General features: G+C 40.4%; 1 protein-coding gene across 1 annotated transcript in view; it reads right to left on the reverse strand.

Moving 5' to 3' along the window:
- pdzd7b (PDZ domain containing 7b) overlaps nt 1-17286 on the reverse strand; it is a 29573-nt gene extending 12287 nt beyond the window's left edge. Inside the window, exons 1-9 of the mRNA XM_036571815.1 lie at nt 17226-17286; nt 15163-15283; nt 14368-14505; nt 11748-11922; nt 10565-10741; nt 8182-8329; nt 4479-4539; nt 1702-2109; nt 683-826 (exon numbers count right to left, since the gene is read on the reverse strand). Of these exons, the coding sequence (XP_036427708.1) occupies nt 683-826; nt 1702-2109; nt 4479-4539; nt 8182-8329; nt 10565-10741; nt 11748-11922; nt 14368-14497 (1243 nt within the window). The 5' untranslated portion in view covers nt 14498-14505; nt 15163-15283; nt 17226-17286. The remainder of the gene's footprint in view (nt 1-682; nt 827-1701; nt 2110-4478; nt 4540-8181; nt 8330-10564; nt 10742-11747; nt 11923-14367; nt 14506-15162; nt 15284-17225) is intronic.

Genomic DNA, 17286 nt, shown 5'->3' on the forward strand with positions numbered 1-17286 from the left:
ACGCTCAAGCCATTTGAACGTTTTTACTTCTTACTTTGCCACAAACAGAAAATGGACACTTTTAAGATTAGATTTGACCGACAGCCGATTTGGTCAGACTCTGAAGATGAGACGACACTAAATTCCCAAACTGTCATCACCACTGAGCAGCTTTTCAGTCGGCAGCTGAGACAGAAGAACAGCTGAACAACCTGGAATCAGCCAGAAATGAACCCAACACCATTCGCCAAACTAAATGGGCTGTAAGATGCTTTACAGACTGGCTGGAACAAAACAACATTAATACTGATCTGGCAAAAACTGACAAAACTGAGCTAAACTTGATATTGCGGCAGTTTTATGGCTCAGTCCGTACTTCGAAAGACGAGGCTTACAGCAGACTGAGCAGCGAGTGAGCGGGGTTTGTTACTCTGACGTAGCAACAAGTTGCTTGTTAAGGAACTATAATTTGGTGGAAACACATTAAAACATATTAATCGCCACGTTCACAGCCCAATTTATTAATTTCTTACTTTATTCATTGAACTGTTGTGCAAAAAAAGCAACAGAACACTTGAGGTCGTGTGTTATTGCGAATAATATCACGGCTGTGATGTTATTCACCTTCGGCTCGTGCCTGCAACCAAATCACAGTCAAATCACACTCCCTCTCGTGTTCTATTGCTTAAGTAGACTCTATTACCACAGCCAGGCTCGGATCTGGACGGGGATTTGGAGGAGTTCCTCTTCCAGCGCAGGCCAAATAAAGTTCTGGAGCGCTGCAGTGGACTCGTGCCTTCCTCTCTGCTTTCCCTCTGCTTCCTCTTCTTTTTCCTCTGTTCGTCTTCTGTGGAAGGGAGAAGGATGAATTCAAGAGTGGCTTTAGGAAAGTATCAAAGAGACCGCTTAGGCCTGGCAACAGCATGTGCTTTCGGTGATCTGATCATGTTTGGATTTTTACCACAACTTTACCAAATGAAAAGCCAGGTATAAACACTGAGATCAGATTGTGATTGGATTACGAGCAAACCAATGCCCAATCTAAATCTCTGGAAGTGCTGTTAAAAGGAAAGGTGATGGGACAGGAACTGTTTATCATTGAGTGCATATACATGCACTCAATAATCCGATCATAATCAAATGGTCATGTAAACACCATACTCCGATCTAGAAATCTGATTAAGAAATTTGATAAAGAGAGCTGGATTTTAGCTCAGTAATCAGATTTCTCAGTGCCTGTAAACTCTTACTCCAATTTCTACTGGATATCTCAGTCTGCAAATGCGTGAAATCAGACAGTGGATGTCGCGAGATGGCAGCAATGAAGGGTATTAATAGAGAGTTTGTCCCCTTTTGCTATAGTAACAGCCTCTACTATTCTGGGAAAGCTTTACACTAGCTGATGGAAGATTGCTGTGAGGATTTGATGGCATTCAGCCACAAAAGCATTTGTGAGGTCAGGTACTGATGTTGGATGGTCAGTTATGGAAATGCCACTCCAACTCATCCCAAAGGTAATAGATGGAGCTCCATCACTAGGGGGGGGGGCTTTATAAACATCTAGCTGATGCATGGCACTGGGCATGTCGACCTTAGGCTCGTGTGTTGCTTCCCCGTCCCACTCTATTGGTCAGTGCTTTTCTATGGAGATTAAAGTTCCTGAATTCACTTAGAAAGGCTGTCTTGCTTTAGTATAAGAAGTGCTCCTGAAACATCACTGACCTGACACAGTCATGTGGCTCTGTGTCCTGCGGATGGGTGGACTAGGCCTGCTTAGAGCCATCAGAAGAGACGTCTTTCTCCCCTCTTTCTTCTCCTCCTCTCCTCCTCTTCTGTTCTCCTTTCCTCCCTCATTACGAATGGCTGAGTCCTGCAGTAGCTCAGTGGGGCCTCGGCTCAAGCTCGTTTCCATTTGCTCTGTGTGGAAAGCATCATCAGAGCCGTCTAGGGAAAACTGGCCCTCAATAAAGCTGGACATGTCGGCCATTTGGGCTCCAAAGGGCTGGCACAGAGGCAGCGTGGCCTGTGAGAGTCCAGTGATGGAGCTTAGGGGTGTTCCAGAGGACAGAGAGGAGGCGGAGGAGTGTGAGTCTGAGCCCTGAGAGGAGGAATGGAACATTTTACTGCTCCCTGAAAGAAAAGGATAAACAGCATCATCAAAGAATTTATAATACAAGTCCATCTCAATGTAAGTAAGTTTTATTTATTAAGCACTCTCAAGGAAATTAAAATATAAAAATAATAAGTACAGTTACATAAAATAGGGAAGAAAAAAAAGACTTAAAACACAGACTTTAACCTGTATAATTACCACAGCCCCTCACTATTCAAATGCCAGTTTGTATAAGTATGTTTTTAGCCTTGTTTTAAAAACAGCGATTGAAGGTGCTGGGCGAATAGTGGGCGATAGAATGTTCCATAGTTCCAATGCCCAATATTACAGAAATAACAAAAGCACAGTGTAATTTCATAATAACGTTAAAGCAGCAATGCGTAATTGTTTTTCTTAAAATTGAAAGAAGCAGCGTTACTGAGTCAGGAGAAAACAACAGGCTAAAATACTGGTGAGTGTTGTTGTTTGTCTGTGCCTCTGTTCTGTCCTCCCAGTTGCAGCCTTATTCCATTAACCAGTCTGTGTTTTCAACTAATCACCACTCGCTCCAGTCCATACTCCACTCCATACTCCACTCCATACTCCAGTCCATACTCCAGTCCATACTCCAGTCCATACTCCAGTCAAGTTCAAGTTACGATGTCATCAGGCAGGAAGAACAAAAGAGGCCTCCTCGGCTCCACCAACAGCTTTTTGCTCACTTGAATGCTGTTACTTGTTTGTTTGCCTGTTTGGCCTGTTGACTGCTTTGTTGACCTTGATTTAGCCCCGCCCTATTTAAACCTGTTAGCTTGTTGTATATTTTGTATATAGATTCCCTTTTTGTAGATTTTGTAAGTAGTTTCACCAGGTGTGGGGTTTGGCTAGCATTTTGTTTGGGTTTTGGGCTTTGTCTATGTTTTGCGTCAGTCAGGGAGTTAGGTAAGCTGTTTGTCTTTTGTTTATTCTTTTGTTTTGGTTAAGGCTATTTAGTATCTGTCTTGGAGTTAGTGTGGGTTCTGTGTGTTGTTTTGGCCAAACCCGAAGAAAAACCAGCTTTGTGACCGGAAGGTTGCCGGTTCGATTCCCTGAGCTGACAGCACATGACTGAAGTGCCCTTGAGCAAGGCACCTAACCCCCAACTGCTCCCCGGGTGCCGTGGACAGGGCTACCCACTGCTCGAGCAAGTGTGCTCACTGCCCCCTAGTGTGTGTGTGGTGTTTCACTGCACAGATGGGTTAAATGCGGAAGTGAAATTTCCCCATTGTGGGGGAATGAACTATGAATTTGCTATTAAGAACTATTTGCTGTGTTTGGTCTCATTATTAAACACTACAAACACATTCACAAAGCATACATTTCGCACCACACCAATTTTTAATGCCCTGACGCTAGACCGGGTCGTAACAGTGTGCGCTGCTGTGAGTCGCCCAGTAAAGAGCTTGAAATAATCAATTAGACGCCAGAGGCGAGCAGGAGTTTTTGGACCATGTCATGGGTCTTTATTTATTAACGTCACACGCGCAGCCTCAAAAAGAAGGTCCAGCTCAATATTTAGGTCTCAAATTCTAAATCAACATTATCCTGACAAAGATATGATGACAATAGTAAATCATTCACACATCCCCAGAAGACGCCTCCTTCACCAAGTTTAGACTGAGTTCTCTTGGAATACTCTTTAAAGCGCTTGTGTTTGAATGTAGGAGAAGACATATTTTTTATTATATGAATTTGATAAAAAGCTGTCGGAAAGTCTTGCTTTGCAGAAAGAAAAGCCATTCTATACATTTTTGCCATGTTTATGACATTTTTTGGCATCAAAACAAACTGAAAAAAGTCAAAAGCGCAGACTTAAACCTAAATACAGAACGTCATAAATATTTTTAAATTTGTGTTCAATAACATAATGTAGATTTAAATATTATAAACAATGCACCAAAGTCTATGTTTAGATGTTTTACTCAATATTCCAAGTATTTTGTGAAATGTAATCATCTATTTAGAATTGTTATCTGTCTTGAGCTTTGATCTCCACTTTAGAAATACGATGCATTCTGGATATTCATTTTATTACAACTACATTCTTAATGTTCTACAGCTTTCTCAGCCATTTTAGACGTCATCACTCATCTGTTCATCGTTCTACATTTAACATTTCATCATTGTTATTTGCAGCTTCCTACTGCCCTACTATCAAACCTGTTAAAGAGCGATCATATTAGAATGATACTATTAATTTGTCTACAACCAAAGGGGACTCATTATACTGAAAACATTGATTGTAAACTTTTAAACGGTGTAAATTTAACGTGAATGTAGTTAGTTATGCAATTACATACAAATGACTCTGCAAAATGAAAGGAATAATGCTCGAGGTCAAAGACTCAAACAAAAGGTTTTGTCTTACGTTTGTCCATCCAGGTGTATTCGGCCACCATCTCCTGATACGCAGGGTATCTCCCCGCCTCCTGCAGGTCAAATAAAACAAATGCTCTCACTCAGAGGAAGGTGTTAATGTTATGCTATGACTTCAGTCGAATCCAACATGCTTTTTCTGCTCAAACATGTTCAGATTAGGCAAGATTAGGCCTACTTCAGACTTTGGGATCCTAGAGGGAAACGGCAGAGACGCTGGTGTTCAGCTTAACCTGCACTCAGACTTTGGATGCAACAAATCATATTATATTTAATTGTTCAATTATGTTAAAAATATAAAAATGACAAAAAAAAAATAGATACAAGGTCTTATCCCAACAGTACTGACATTTTCAGTACCATGCAAAAGTCTTACACAGCCAAGAAGCCAGAAAAGACACCATATGACATTAACACAAATAAAATATATACAGCAAAACACAACTAGTACGTCTTGTCTTTAAGAAAGTTTTAATTAGCAGGTTAAAGTAAAAAAAAAACTATATTGACTTTACTTGATTTTAACTTGTACATCAGTTCCACATGAATAAAATATGATACATCAACACAATTTTTTCTTTCAGTTTACACATATTTGGGAAAAACTCAGTTGATGTAATATTGTATTCATGCGGAACAGATGTACACATTTGAATTAAGTAAATTCAGCAATCCTTCTTTTCACTGCAGGTTTGGTTCCAGCCATCGCATGGATTTAATGAATGACTGATTAGATAAAGTAAGTGTTGGATGGAACTGTAAATACTGGATTTGCTTGAGGGGAGATTTGGAAATGGTTAAACTAACGCGCACATATATACACACACACACACACACACACACACACACACACACAAAACAGCCACAATGGATGGTTTATTTGTATTAACTCTAATCTTAGTGCTTTTTGAAACTCGCAAACAAATGCTGACATCCCAGATAAACAGCTTTACAGATCATTTTCTCAGATGCCAAAGATTTTAATAAAGTGTTAAAAAAACACTAATAAAAATGCTAATAAAGCATTCTGTGCATTAGTCTGGTCAGCATCTGATGTCAATAAATCTTTCCACCAACATTGCCACAACAAAGACAAAAAACTGCGTAATGTCCTGTTACAGTGTATTTGTACAACATCTAGAAAATAAAATATAAACTTCTTAAATAATCATAATCCATTCATAATATTTTCTGTCTTTCAATATCAGTGCTGCCCAAAGTGAGGCCCACAGGCCAAGTCAGCCCATGAGGATGTTTGATTTGGCTCAGTTAAGTTGCCTTAACTCCACCCCGACACCCAATGAGAGGACAAACATATAACTAAAAACACTTATTTAATTAATATTTGTTTTAAATGTCTTATTTTCTTTGTAAAATGATATTTTAAGCATTGAAGTACCAAATACAGAGTAATGTAGGCCTGGGCAATGTCTAAAAAAATTTCACGGTATTTTCTAGTGTAATTATCAATTACACTGCCCCCCTCCACCCAGCCAACCAACATTTTTTGAAGGTGTAGGTTTGTGACGCTTTGCCCCGCTGGATAAACTTCAGACTGCAACACGTGCACTAAATGAGTGATTTCCAAGCCATGATTACAGGCTTGATTAAAAACAGGTGTTTTCTGTCATTACAGCAGAGTCACTCTGGAATTCAGAAAAAGAAAAAGCGTAAAAAAATCTGCAGCGGGGTGAGACAGCGGGGAATTCACTCTACCTTCGCATAAAGACTCACTAAGACTCCAGGACAACCCAATGTTTTAACAGTAAAAGTGAACCAAACACTTTGTGTACATACATACATACATACATACATACATACATCATCTAAACCGCTTATCCTTCTGGGTCGTGGTGGTGTGCTAGAGCCTATCCCAGCTGTCATTGGGCAGAAGGCAGGATACACCCTGGAGAGGTCGCCAGTCCATCACAGGGCACACCTTGTGTATATATTATTTAATATTATTTACATGTTTAAGGGGAATAAGACCTCTCTCGCTCTCTGTCAATTCACTTTCCCAACATGCCAATCATCGCCTTTTAAGCATGTATGGTTTACTTGTCAATGATTGACGATATCTGGTTACATCGCCTTATCATCCAGGTCTAGTGTAATTTTATAAAATTCATTTCTAAAATCTTGATTTCTTTATTTGTATATTGTTTTGTCTTTCTGGTTCCTGATTGGCCACCAGCCGTCGCATATCAGCACCCAGTGTACACCAAGACTATCACTGCAGTATTAAAGTTTAATAGCGTGTTAACATAAGGCAGACAGAGCGGAGTGAGTTCAGAGTTCAAAGCTAAAGCAGTCTGGCCATATCACACCTGATCCTACAGCGCTGTAAATAATGCACACAGTGGCTTCGTCCCTCACGCAGAGTACAACATTACACTCATACAGCAGCTGCTGCCTTACCTCATCACCACTGTGTGTGTGTGTGTGTGTGTGTGTGTGTGTTTGTTGTGGTTGGTGTTCGGCTGTGGAGGACATGCTTTTACTACAGTCCAGCAAATTACAGCAAATTATAAACACAAAGTGTCTCTAATATTTCAGTTTTGTGCAACATCATTCATTTCATACAATCACTTGGAAGTAAATAAAAACGAAGAAATGTTAGATGTGTCCTGAATAATAATCAGAGCCATAGAAGATTCTAACATGACTGAAAAAGCTGTAAAACTTCAAGAATTACCTTCTAATAAAATTAATATACAGAATGAAATTCTAATAAATGTAACATCCAGAACGTAGTTCTAATAATTTTAATATGCAGAATTATGTTCTAATAACATTAAAATCCAATATGTAGCTCTAATAAACTAATATCTAGAATGAAGTTATAAAGAAATTAATATCCAGAATGAAGTTCTAATTAATATCCAAATGAAGTTCTAAGGGGCAGCACGGCGCAGTGGGTAGCGCTGTTGCCTCACAGCGAGAATGGCCTGGGTTCGATTCCCGGCCGGGCGACCAGGGTCGTTTCTGTGTGGAGTTTGCATGTTCTCCCTGTGTCTGCGTGGGTTTCCTCTGGGTACTCCGGTTTCCTCCCACAGTCCAAAAACATGCAGTCAGGCTAATTGGACGTGCTAAATTGCCTCTAGGTGTGAGTGTGTGAGTGAATGTGTGTCTGTCTGTCTGCCCTGCGATGGACTGACGACCTGTCCAGGGTGTATCCTGCCTTCCGCCCAATGACAGCTGGGATAGGCTCCAGCACCCCACCGTGACCCAGAAGGATAAGCGGTTTAGATGATGGATGGATGGATGAAGTTCTAATGATTTTAATTTAGTTATGCTCACATTAATATCCAAAATGTAGTTCTAATAAACTGCTATCTAGAAAGAAGTTCTAATAAATTGAATATTCTGAATGAAGTTCTAATAACTTTAATATGCAAACGAGTTTATAAATAACTTAATATGCAGAATGAAGCAACACGGATTCAATACCCAAAGAGTAGTACTAATAAAATTAATATCCAGAAAGAGGCTCTAATAAAATGAATACTCAGTGTTTGTGGTGAAAATGGTGTTCTTGAGGCTGGTAAATTGATGAAAAATGACTGTATAGTAGTGAACAAATAGTGAACAAAACATCTAACATACCAAAGTGATTTCAAACCTTTAAACTGTAGCATGTTTGTGTGTGTGTGTGTGTGTGTGTGTGTGTGTGTGTGTGTGAGTGAGGTACACACCTTTATAATCAGTGTGACGTGTGATTGGCTCTTCAGGACTTCCACCGCTCTGCCGTGAGTGACATCCTCAAAGCTCACTCCATTAGCGGACAGGATCTGATCCCCCATCTTAATCCCACCCTGCTCTGCCAGCCCTCCGGGATCCAACCTGGAGAGAAACAAACAAATAAACACAAATGGGAAAAACAAGTCATCCCGTTTGTGACCACAGTCCTGGTTATAAATGAACTCTTACAACAGGTGTTTCCAGTCTTCTCTGCACAGAGCCGCGGCGGCTGCAGGTTTTCATTCCAACAAAACAGGAGCTCACTTAATCAGCCGTGTGAAGACTGACACCAACAGATCAATCTACCACACCTGGTCCAGGTAATGAAGGCCTTCAGGGGCTTTTGAATGATAGAGCCAGCTGTGTTGGATCTGAGCTGTCCAGGGTGGCAGACCTCCAGGACCAGGACTGGGCAACCCAGAACTACAGTACTGAGCAAAAGTCTTTGGCTCCTCAGCAATTTAGCAGGTTTTCCATCCACCAGTTTTTTGTGACTTTTAAAAATGTGCAAAGAAAAACCTGAATTCAATAAAAAAACGTGCAAATATCGCAAAAAGAGTTTTACGCTAGGACGAGGTGGAAAAGTTAGAATATTGCTAAAGTTAAAAGGGTGAAGGAAAAGGATTTTTTCCATACACTATGACATATCAAGCCATAAGTGAGAAACGACTGGCCCTACAGCTTTTTGAAGGCTGCTTTCGACAATCTGAAACGCCCTTAATCCAAAGCTTGTTTGAAAAGTTGCTCTGTGTAACCAGAACTGTCTGGTGCATCTGCGTTCCCGGATGCAAGGTAGGCATCATCGGGGCGGCACAGAGATTTCAGTCCTCATTAGGTGAGCCACTGCTTATCCTGCCTGGCATCTCCGAGCTGCAAACAATCATAAAAAGATGGCAAATTCCTGTAAAGATGATTTTACTTAAAGCAAAAACTGAGTTAAATCCCTTCATCTTGCTGGTTTTGATGCAGCCCCAATCACAGTACCTTTCATCATCTAAAGTTTCTTCACATAACTGTAGAGGATTGAAACACGACTTAATGCGCTTTTTTCTGCTGAAACTTTTAAATGCGCTTAACTTTTGCGAACTCTTGGAATGGAAACCCGGCCATTGTTTCAAATCATTTGTGAATGATGCACTAAATGTGGTTTTCCTTATAAAACGCTCTATAACATTAGAAGGAACACAAACGATTGTTAATGCAGTAAAAATGAACAATTTCTTCCTTTTCAAAAAGTAGCTGATATCTTGCGAGCTAGTCAAAACACCTTATTTTGAACTCTGCTGCATAACATTAATATAATCATGCCATAAATGTCATTGAAGATGTCATATGCGGTTACATTCATGGCATTTGGCAGACGCTCTTATCCAGAGTCGGGCTACCACTGCCGTTAACTGTCATGACAGATGTTTGATTATGTTCTCCTCATTGACTGCACACATCACATGGATTTGAAGTTCAATCAGCAGCACACCTGATTTAACTTAATGAACCACTGATTAGCCAAACCAGGTATTGGATGATAACTGCTCGGAATACTGGACTGCCATGAGGAGAGATTTGGAAAGGGATAAACCAACACATTGACCAACATAAAATCACTACTTACTGTGTTAGCATTATTTGTATTAATTGTAATATTAGTGTTTTTTTTCTAAGCAAATAAATACTTGCTGCCCAGATAAATAGCTTTTCAAATAACATTTTTAAGGTACCAAAGACTTATGCACAGTGTCACACTTCCCTCTGTTCCCGCTGTCTCTGCCACCCAGCCTCCGAACTCCATTTCCCAGAACCCCACCCCCGATCACATGACCACCAACCCTCCTCACATGACTCTCCAGTGTTCTGCCTCACCTGACTACTGATCACTCTCACCTGTTCCTTGTTATGGTTACCTGTTGGTTTAGTATATAGGCCTGGGTTTTAGCTTAGTTCAGCCTTTGTATTCAGAGCCTTACTGAGCCTTTAGTTTTGTCTGTTTGTCATTTCATGTATGAACCTTGCTTTGTTTTTCTTCGACCTTGCCTTTTCACCTTGCCCTCTCAGTATTGTTGTGCTTTCTGCTTTGAGCCTGTTCCCGTTTTGTGGACACTGCTTTTTTTCGACTGTCCTCATGGTTCCTGTTTTGGTTTATGGGTTTTTTACCTTGGACCGGCTGACTTGGATTACGGATACTCCCTTTGTTAATAAACCCTTTTTACCTAAGCATGGTCTGACAGCGTCTGAATTCTGTCCGAGCCTGAGACACGGCACTGTATATGATACCAAAACCATGAATAAGTAAAAGCCATAAGCTTTCCCCTCACATCTGCACTGCAGAGGTGCACTCACTTTGACACGTAGATGCCGAGGCCGTACTCGGTGCCCCCGCGGATGTTGAGCCCCAGATACGGCTGAGAGAGGGATGTCTGTAGGTGAACTGTCCGACACAGAGCTGCATCTGAGCGACTGTCTGGGAGAGTGGCTCCCCCTTCGTCCACCACCATCCTCCTGTGGATCAAATCTACCCTACACACAGATATACGTTCATCGGCCACTTTATCAGAAACCCCTTTCTTGCAGCTCCACCTTGCAAGCATACAGTCCACTCTCAACACAGCAGGGACACACTGGTGATACACTCGTATCAACACCAGACACACTACCATGTCAGTGTCACTGTTGTGCTGAGAATCACCCACCACCCAAATAATATATGGACCACCTAAGTTTTATCTAGACAACAGCAGTCCTGTGGTCAGAAACTGACCAATGATGAATGGTGAAACAGATGGACTACAGTATGTAACTGTACACCTACACAGTAGAGCTACAAGGTAGAAAGCTCATTAATAAAGCCTATTATTCAGTAAATGCTTTGAATTACTTACTAACTACTAAGGACTCTTAAATACAAACCCGTTGACTGATTTAAAGGCCTCATATCATGGAAAACTAAATTTTCCTCACATTTTTGGAAGAAAATAGTTTCAAGTATTATGTAAACACTTTTCCAAACATATTCCCAGTCAGTATGGTCCACATATGGAAACTACGCTGCAAAATCGCTTTTAAATTCATTGTTTTTCTGATGTCATAAGAACTCACTGACATATCTGCCTGTTCAGCCTATAGCAGTTTAGTTTCACCCATTCACGTTAAAGTTATTAGGAGTGTTTCAGCCTGGACTGCTTTTTGAATGGGGCTCAATACATGCTGATGGCAGGCAATCAGAACACTGGTCATTTTATGTTTTTATATATTAGTCTTAAAGGGGCAGTAACAACAGCAGCCTGTTTATGCGGGTTACACAGGCATTGGAAAATTAGTCATGCAAAAATTAATTGAAAGTTTCTGGTACATAAAGCCACACAAACATTATAAGCAGACCTCAGAAGGGAAAATAAAATGCAAGAAAAATACAGGATACGGACGCTTTAAGGCTGCACTACATAAAGAGAGACCCATTGCAGCCTTTCTTCCTCTTAAATCCTGACTCATGAATAATTCATGATAGTAAGTATGTGTTGCTCACCAGGTGGTTTTCTCGTTGGAGTATCGGAGCCCTGGGACCCAGCCCACTCTCTGGAGAACCAATCGGAGACGGCGGTGACCCGTTAGAACCTTTACTGCACTGCTCATGCTGATGTTCTCCAGACTGATACCGTTCACCTCCAGCAGCTTATCACCCACACACAGACCGGCCTGCTCTACACACACGGTAATACAGTATAAACACAAGCAGAAAGAACCAAATATACACCTATGTATGTTCGTATGTTCACTAGGGGTGTAAAAATACATCATGGTGCATCGATCTGAAGGTAGTGTTTCACCTGCATTTATTTTAGACTGTTAGAATTACAGTAATCTATTACATGATGGGTAGGTTTTGAACCTTCCAAAAACACATCAAACTCTTTTATTCTGAAAAGGAGGAAAATAACACCTATCAGGCATAACATTATGACCACCTCCTTGTTTCTACGCTCATTGTCCATTTTATCAGCTCCACTTACTATATAGGTGCACTTTGTAGTTCTACAGTTACAGACTGTAGTCCATCTGTTTCTCTGCATACTTTGTTAGCCCCCTTTTACCTCGTTCTTCAGTGGTCAGGACCGCCATGGACCCTCACAGAGCAGGTACTATTTGGGTGGTGGATCATTCTCAGCATTGCAGTAACACTGACGTGGTGGTGTTTTAATGTTTTCGCTTCTTTGATGACAAGGATTCACCGTGCCTCACTTTTTCTTGCACTAAATAATCAGTATGAGTCTCCATTTGCCTAAATATGGGCTCTCAAACTTCTCACAAGACAAAATGGCCAGCAATGGCAGCAACCACTGACTCTTCTTCTTTCTACGACTCCCAACCGGTGCAAGCACCTCCAAATTCAAGCTGCCACTTTAATGTAAAAACACGCAACATGTTTGGTTTGTCTGTTCTGGGCTACTGCAGAAATATGGTGCCAAAATATGGAGGCGTCTGTTGGAAAAGAACCTGCTCCCTATGTAGATATGAAGGGCTCATTCTAAGCTAATGAAAACACAATGAGTGCGTTTACATGCACTTAATAATCCGATAACTGCAGAAAATCAGATTTTGTCAGTAATCCGATCAACGTCTTTACATGCACTTGAGTAATCAGACAATATGAAAACTGTGTCTACATGAGTCAGGCAGTAATTGGATTTCTGCTTTGCAACCAGCCAATAAACTTGCGGAAGACGTGTACGTAAATGTAACTTAAAACTTCTTGCCACAGCTTTTTTTTTAAAAAAACATTGAGCCACTTTACCTGAAAATATGGACATACATCATCTAGAAGATGAAGAATATTTAAATGCTTAATTTCTTAGAGAATGTAGTTGGTTTCAGCATCGCTCCAAAAGAGTTTTGCTGCATCTCGCGGCAACGCAGTCTGTTTTGCACATGCGCGGACTGAGGAATCCGAAAGAAATCAGAGTAAGAGTTTACATGCACTGAGAAATCTGACTACTGAGCTAAAATCTAGCTCTCTTTATCAGATTTTTTTATCTGGATTTCTGGATTTCTAGATCAGAGTATGGTGTTTACGTGACCATTTGAATAACGGGATAACTGCGGGAAATCCGATTATGATCGGATTGTTGAGTGCATGTAAATGTTACAGGTGATTATACACTACATGAAAACATGGTTTAATATACTATATTCCATTTCTGCTAAGAGATAGATCCCCCTAAATCTTACACACTGCACCTTTAATCAAAAAAAAAAATAGTAAGCTGGCTGCCTTCAAACGTTAAGTTCATTTACATAATAAGTTAACAGAATGTAAAACACAGGTTATTGTTCTGTCAACTTAGAAGTCCAGTGAAGTTTTTACAGTGTGTTTAAACGCTGATGTGCTCCATCTATCTGAACCTGAACCACTAGGCCTGTCATGATCATGAAAGGTCAGCTAGTTATAAAAATTAAATGTAATTTACAATGTAGTTATATTTTTTGTTCATTGTATGCAGCTACTGATGCATGCACCTCAAATTACTTTTTCTTATAGCTTAGTGATACAGCAAAAATGTAACAAAAGTTTTCACAACAAACGATACATAACAATATTCACTTTTTCTGACACCTTGGAACAGATAAAGTAGTGTTCTATTTTAAAAATACTATTAAAAACTATGAATACCGTTATTCGTGTTCAGTATTTCACATTCTGTGCTGCACTAAATCAGTTAAACAGGACTAATTATGCCCTGTTTGTAATCAAGCCTGCAGTTGGGGAGGGTTTTTTAAAGTACTGACAGGGTCCATGATATGCTAAGAAAAGCATAATGAGACCAAGCTGTTCATGATAATGGTTAATACTGTCACACTGCCCAGCCCTACATTTTATTTAATAAACTAAAAATTGTAGGTGCTTGTAATTTTTGGGATTTTGGGATTCTTCTGCATGTATGCTGTGTGCATGTTCACACATTAGCATTGAAATATGAACACAAGGCACAAAATCAGCCACTCCTTATTTTGCTGTATCAGAAAATAAATCATATCAAGACATATTGGATGGAATCAAATTTGGAATTTTGGGTATCATTACAACCCTGCTAGACACACACACACACACACACACACACACACACACACACACACACACACACACTCACCTGCAGCACTGTTGGACTCCACTTTGCTGATGAAGACATTTAGGCCGTGTTCTGCCCCTCCTCGAACACTGAAGCCCAAACGGCCGTGCTGTGTCTGATCTACTGTTATTGTTAACCTTTCACCTTCCATATCGTCACCTACAACACACACACACACACACCAAATCACAGCTCTGACCTACTGTTACTGTGACAGTGGGATCCTTAATGTTTTCCTGTGGGATCAATACTTTTCTATTGCTTACAGCTTTCGTTTCTTTTAGTATTTTTACCCAATTTACTCCCAATTCACTCTTTCAACCCATCAGTTATGTCTCCCTCTATCACACCATGCTAACAGCTGAGAGGATGAAGTCTAGCACATACTTCTTCCAAGACACATGAAGCACCACTGCATCTGCTGCTAATACATTCCAATTGGACAGTTCGGCATGCTTGGTGGAGAACACTAACTACCAATTCTCTTCCCTAAGTCCAGCATACACCTGTGCTGGCTATCACCTCATTGATGGGGGATAGGATGGGTCCATCCTATTCACCTGAGCGCGGCCATTGATGGCTGTGGCATCACCGAGGATCAAACTCACAATCTCCTGTTGACAGGGCCATGAAAAAGGCACACATTTAACTCACCCACTATTACGGAGTTTCGACGTACTGACCGGTCAGCTGGAGAGAGTGATCTCTTTCTATGGCGACCTAGTCGAGGGGTTGTTGGTGACCCCTGTCGCTGTGGGGTCCCCATGACATGTGTGTGTTTGTGGGGGGGGGGGTGAGTGGGTCAAACCCACTTACATCTTCACTCCTCGTCTCCTCCAAACAGCCCACAATCTCTCTGACGAACTGACCAGTCCACTCATACCATCAAGCTGTCCATTCAGAGGGTCTCTTATGAAAAAAAGGTAATGCGTTCTCTCTAGAAATGCAAAGAAAAAAACAAAATAAAAGTCTTTATAGGTATTTTCATTTGCATTTCACCATTCAGCAGAACATCTACAGGACAAGTCAACATTAGATGACATCATTTCATTATTCAACACTAAATTTAAAAGAACATTCCAGCCTTTTTTTAAAACCTGCTGTGTTTGTATGATACAGTCAATTATCAGAGACAGTCATTTAGGGGCTGAATCAACTGCCCACTGATCTTTATTATGCGTTAGTTGTGAGTCGGTAAGGTTTTGCTTTGCTTTGCGAGGACAGGGAATTGGTATTGTCTGTGGTGATTGACCATACAGCAGATTCAGCAGCCTGAAGCGTTCCTTTAAGGGTTATATTAAACTCTTTATTAAACAGACATTTCCTTCTGTATCCTCAATAAAGGGCAAATTCTAAATTTCTGCATGTTTAAATCTTTAGGATGTGAAAAATCCTCAGTGTGGTGTGGTGTGAAATGCTTCTTTCCTGAAAAACCTGCAGAATCAGAACTGTTTACAGTGGTGGTGATAGGAACCAGACGTCTCAAGAGTTTAAAAGCTATATCACAGAAAGTTATTATACAACATGGTTGCAAATACGATGTCTGGCACTGTTTTACAACAGTTTTGAGATTAAGTTTTGGGCTATTTTTTAATAATAATGTTTCCCACTATTTTACCATCATCAACATTACATATAAAAGCTCAGAGGACACTTGTAGGTTCACTGGTGGTTTTGGATAGTAAATACAATGGCTATATTTGTGTTGTAGTCATTGTGACTCCTGGTTCCCATCACCACCACTGTAAAGAAATCTGAGTCTGTAAGTTTCTCTACAATGAGCCATTTCACATCAAACCACTCTGAATGACTCTGTTTACATCTCAACTGAACTACACTGAAATTCTGTATAAAAAACGCAATTCCCCTTTAATGAGAACACAAAAGCAATACTCCAGAAGAACTGTACAATCTTAAAAAAGATGGTTCTTCAAGGGTTCTTTAGCAAAGACAATGGTTCTATATAGAACCAAGAACACTCAAAGAACCATTGCATGCTTAAATGGTTCTCTGCAGGGTGAAATGGTTCCTATAAATGGGTCTATATAGGAATGTTTTGAAAATGGTTCTATTTAACAGCTTGTAACAGTAGGAGAACCCTTTTGGTGCCATATAGAACCATTTCACTATGCAAAGAACCATTTAAGCATATAATGGTTCTAAACAGAACCATTCTTTTTACCAAAGAACCCTTGAAGAACATCTTTTTAATTGTAGACTCGTAACAAAAAAAAGGTTCTATACAGCACCACAAAAGGAGTTTTTTTGGCTTGTAACAATAGTGAAACCCTATTCGGTAGAACCATCTACAGCACATCCTCCATCAATCTGAAGAACCCTTTCACAATGCAAAGAACCCTTAAATCATACAAAGGGTTCTTTAAGTGTTCATGGTTCTATATAGAACCATTTTCTTTACTAGGGAGCCCTTAAAGAACCACCAGAGTGCAGTACAGGCTACTTCAGCAGTCAATGTAGACTGTTTTGAAGACTCTGCTGTAGTTTTGGACGGAAGATCTACATCAGCTGTGCAGAACTTGCTGAAGTGTGAATATTAAACGCTGTTTCGCAACACTTTGCTAAGTGCAGAAGCCCAAATCGTACTGGTTCTCAAGAAAACCTCTGCACACAGCAGTATGTCCAGCCTCTATTAGCTGGCTTCTCCTAAATAGTACAGTCCAAATGGAGGACTTCAAACACTGATGCCAGTTCAGTAACTACAGCTGAGTCCGACAGGCTGCATTACTCCATCTAACGCTGCTGTTTAAATGGCAGAAACTCAATAAACTGAACATACAATCGGTGTATTAACAAACAGACCACGTGCTACAAGCGAACACTATTTAAAACAATATTAATGTCTTTTAAGTCTTTATTACCTGTTAACGTTGATGCTGAATGAGTTCACAACTCCTGCATTCGCTCCAGCGCCAAAGCCCC

The sequence above is a fragment of the Colossoma macropomum genome, unplaced genomic scaffold (genome assembly GCF_904425465.1).
Source record: "Colossoma macropomum unplaced genomic scaffold, Colossoma_macropomum, whole genome shotgun sequence".
NCBI lineage: Eukaryota > Metazoa > Chordata > Actinopteri > Characiformes > Serrasalmidae > Colossoma > Colossoma macropomum.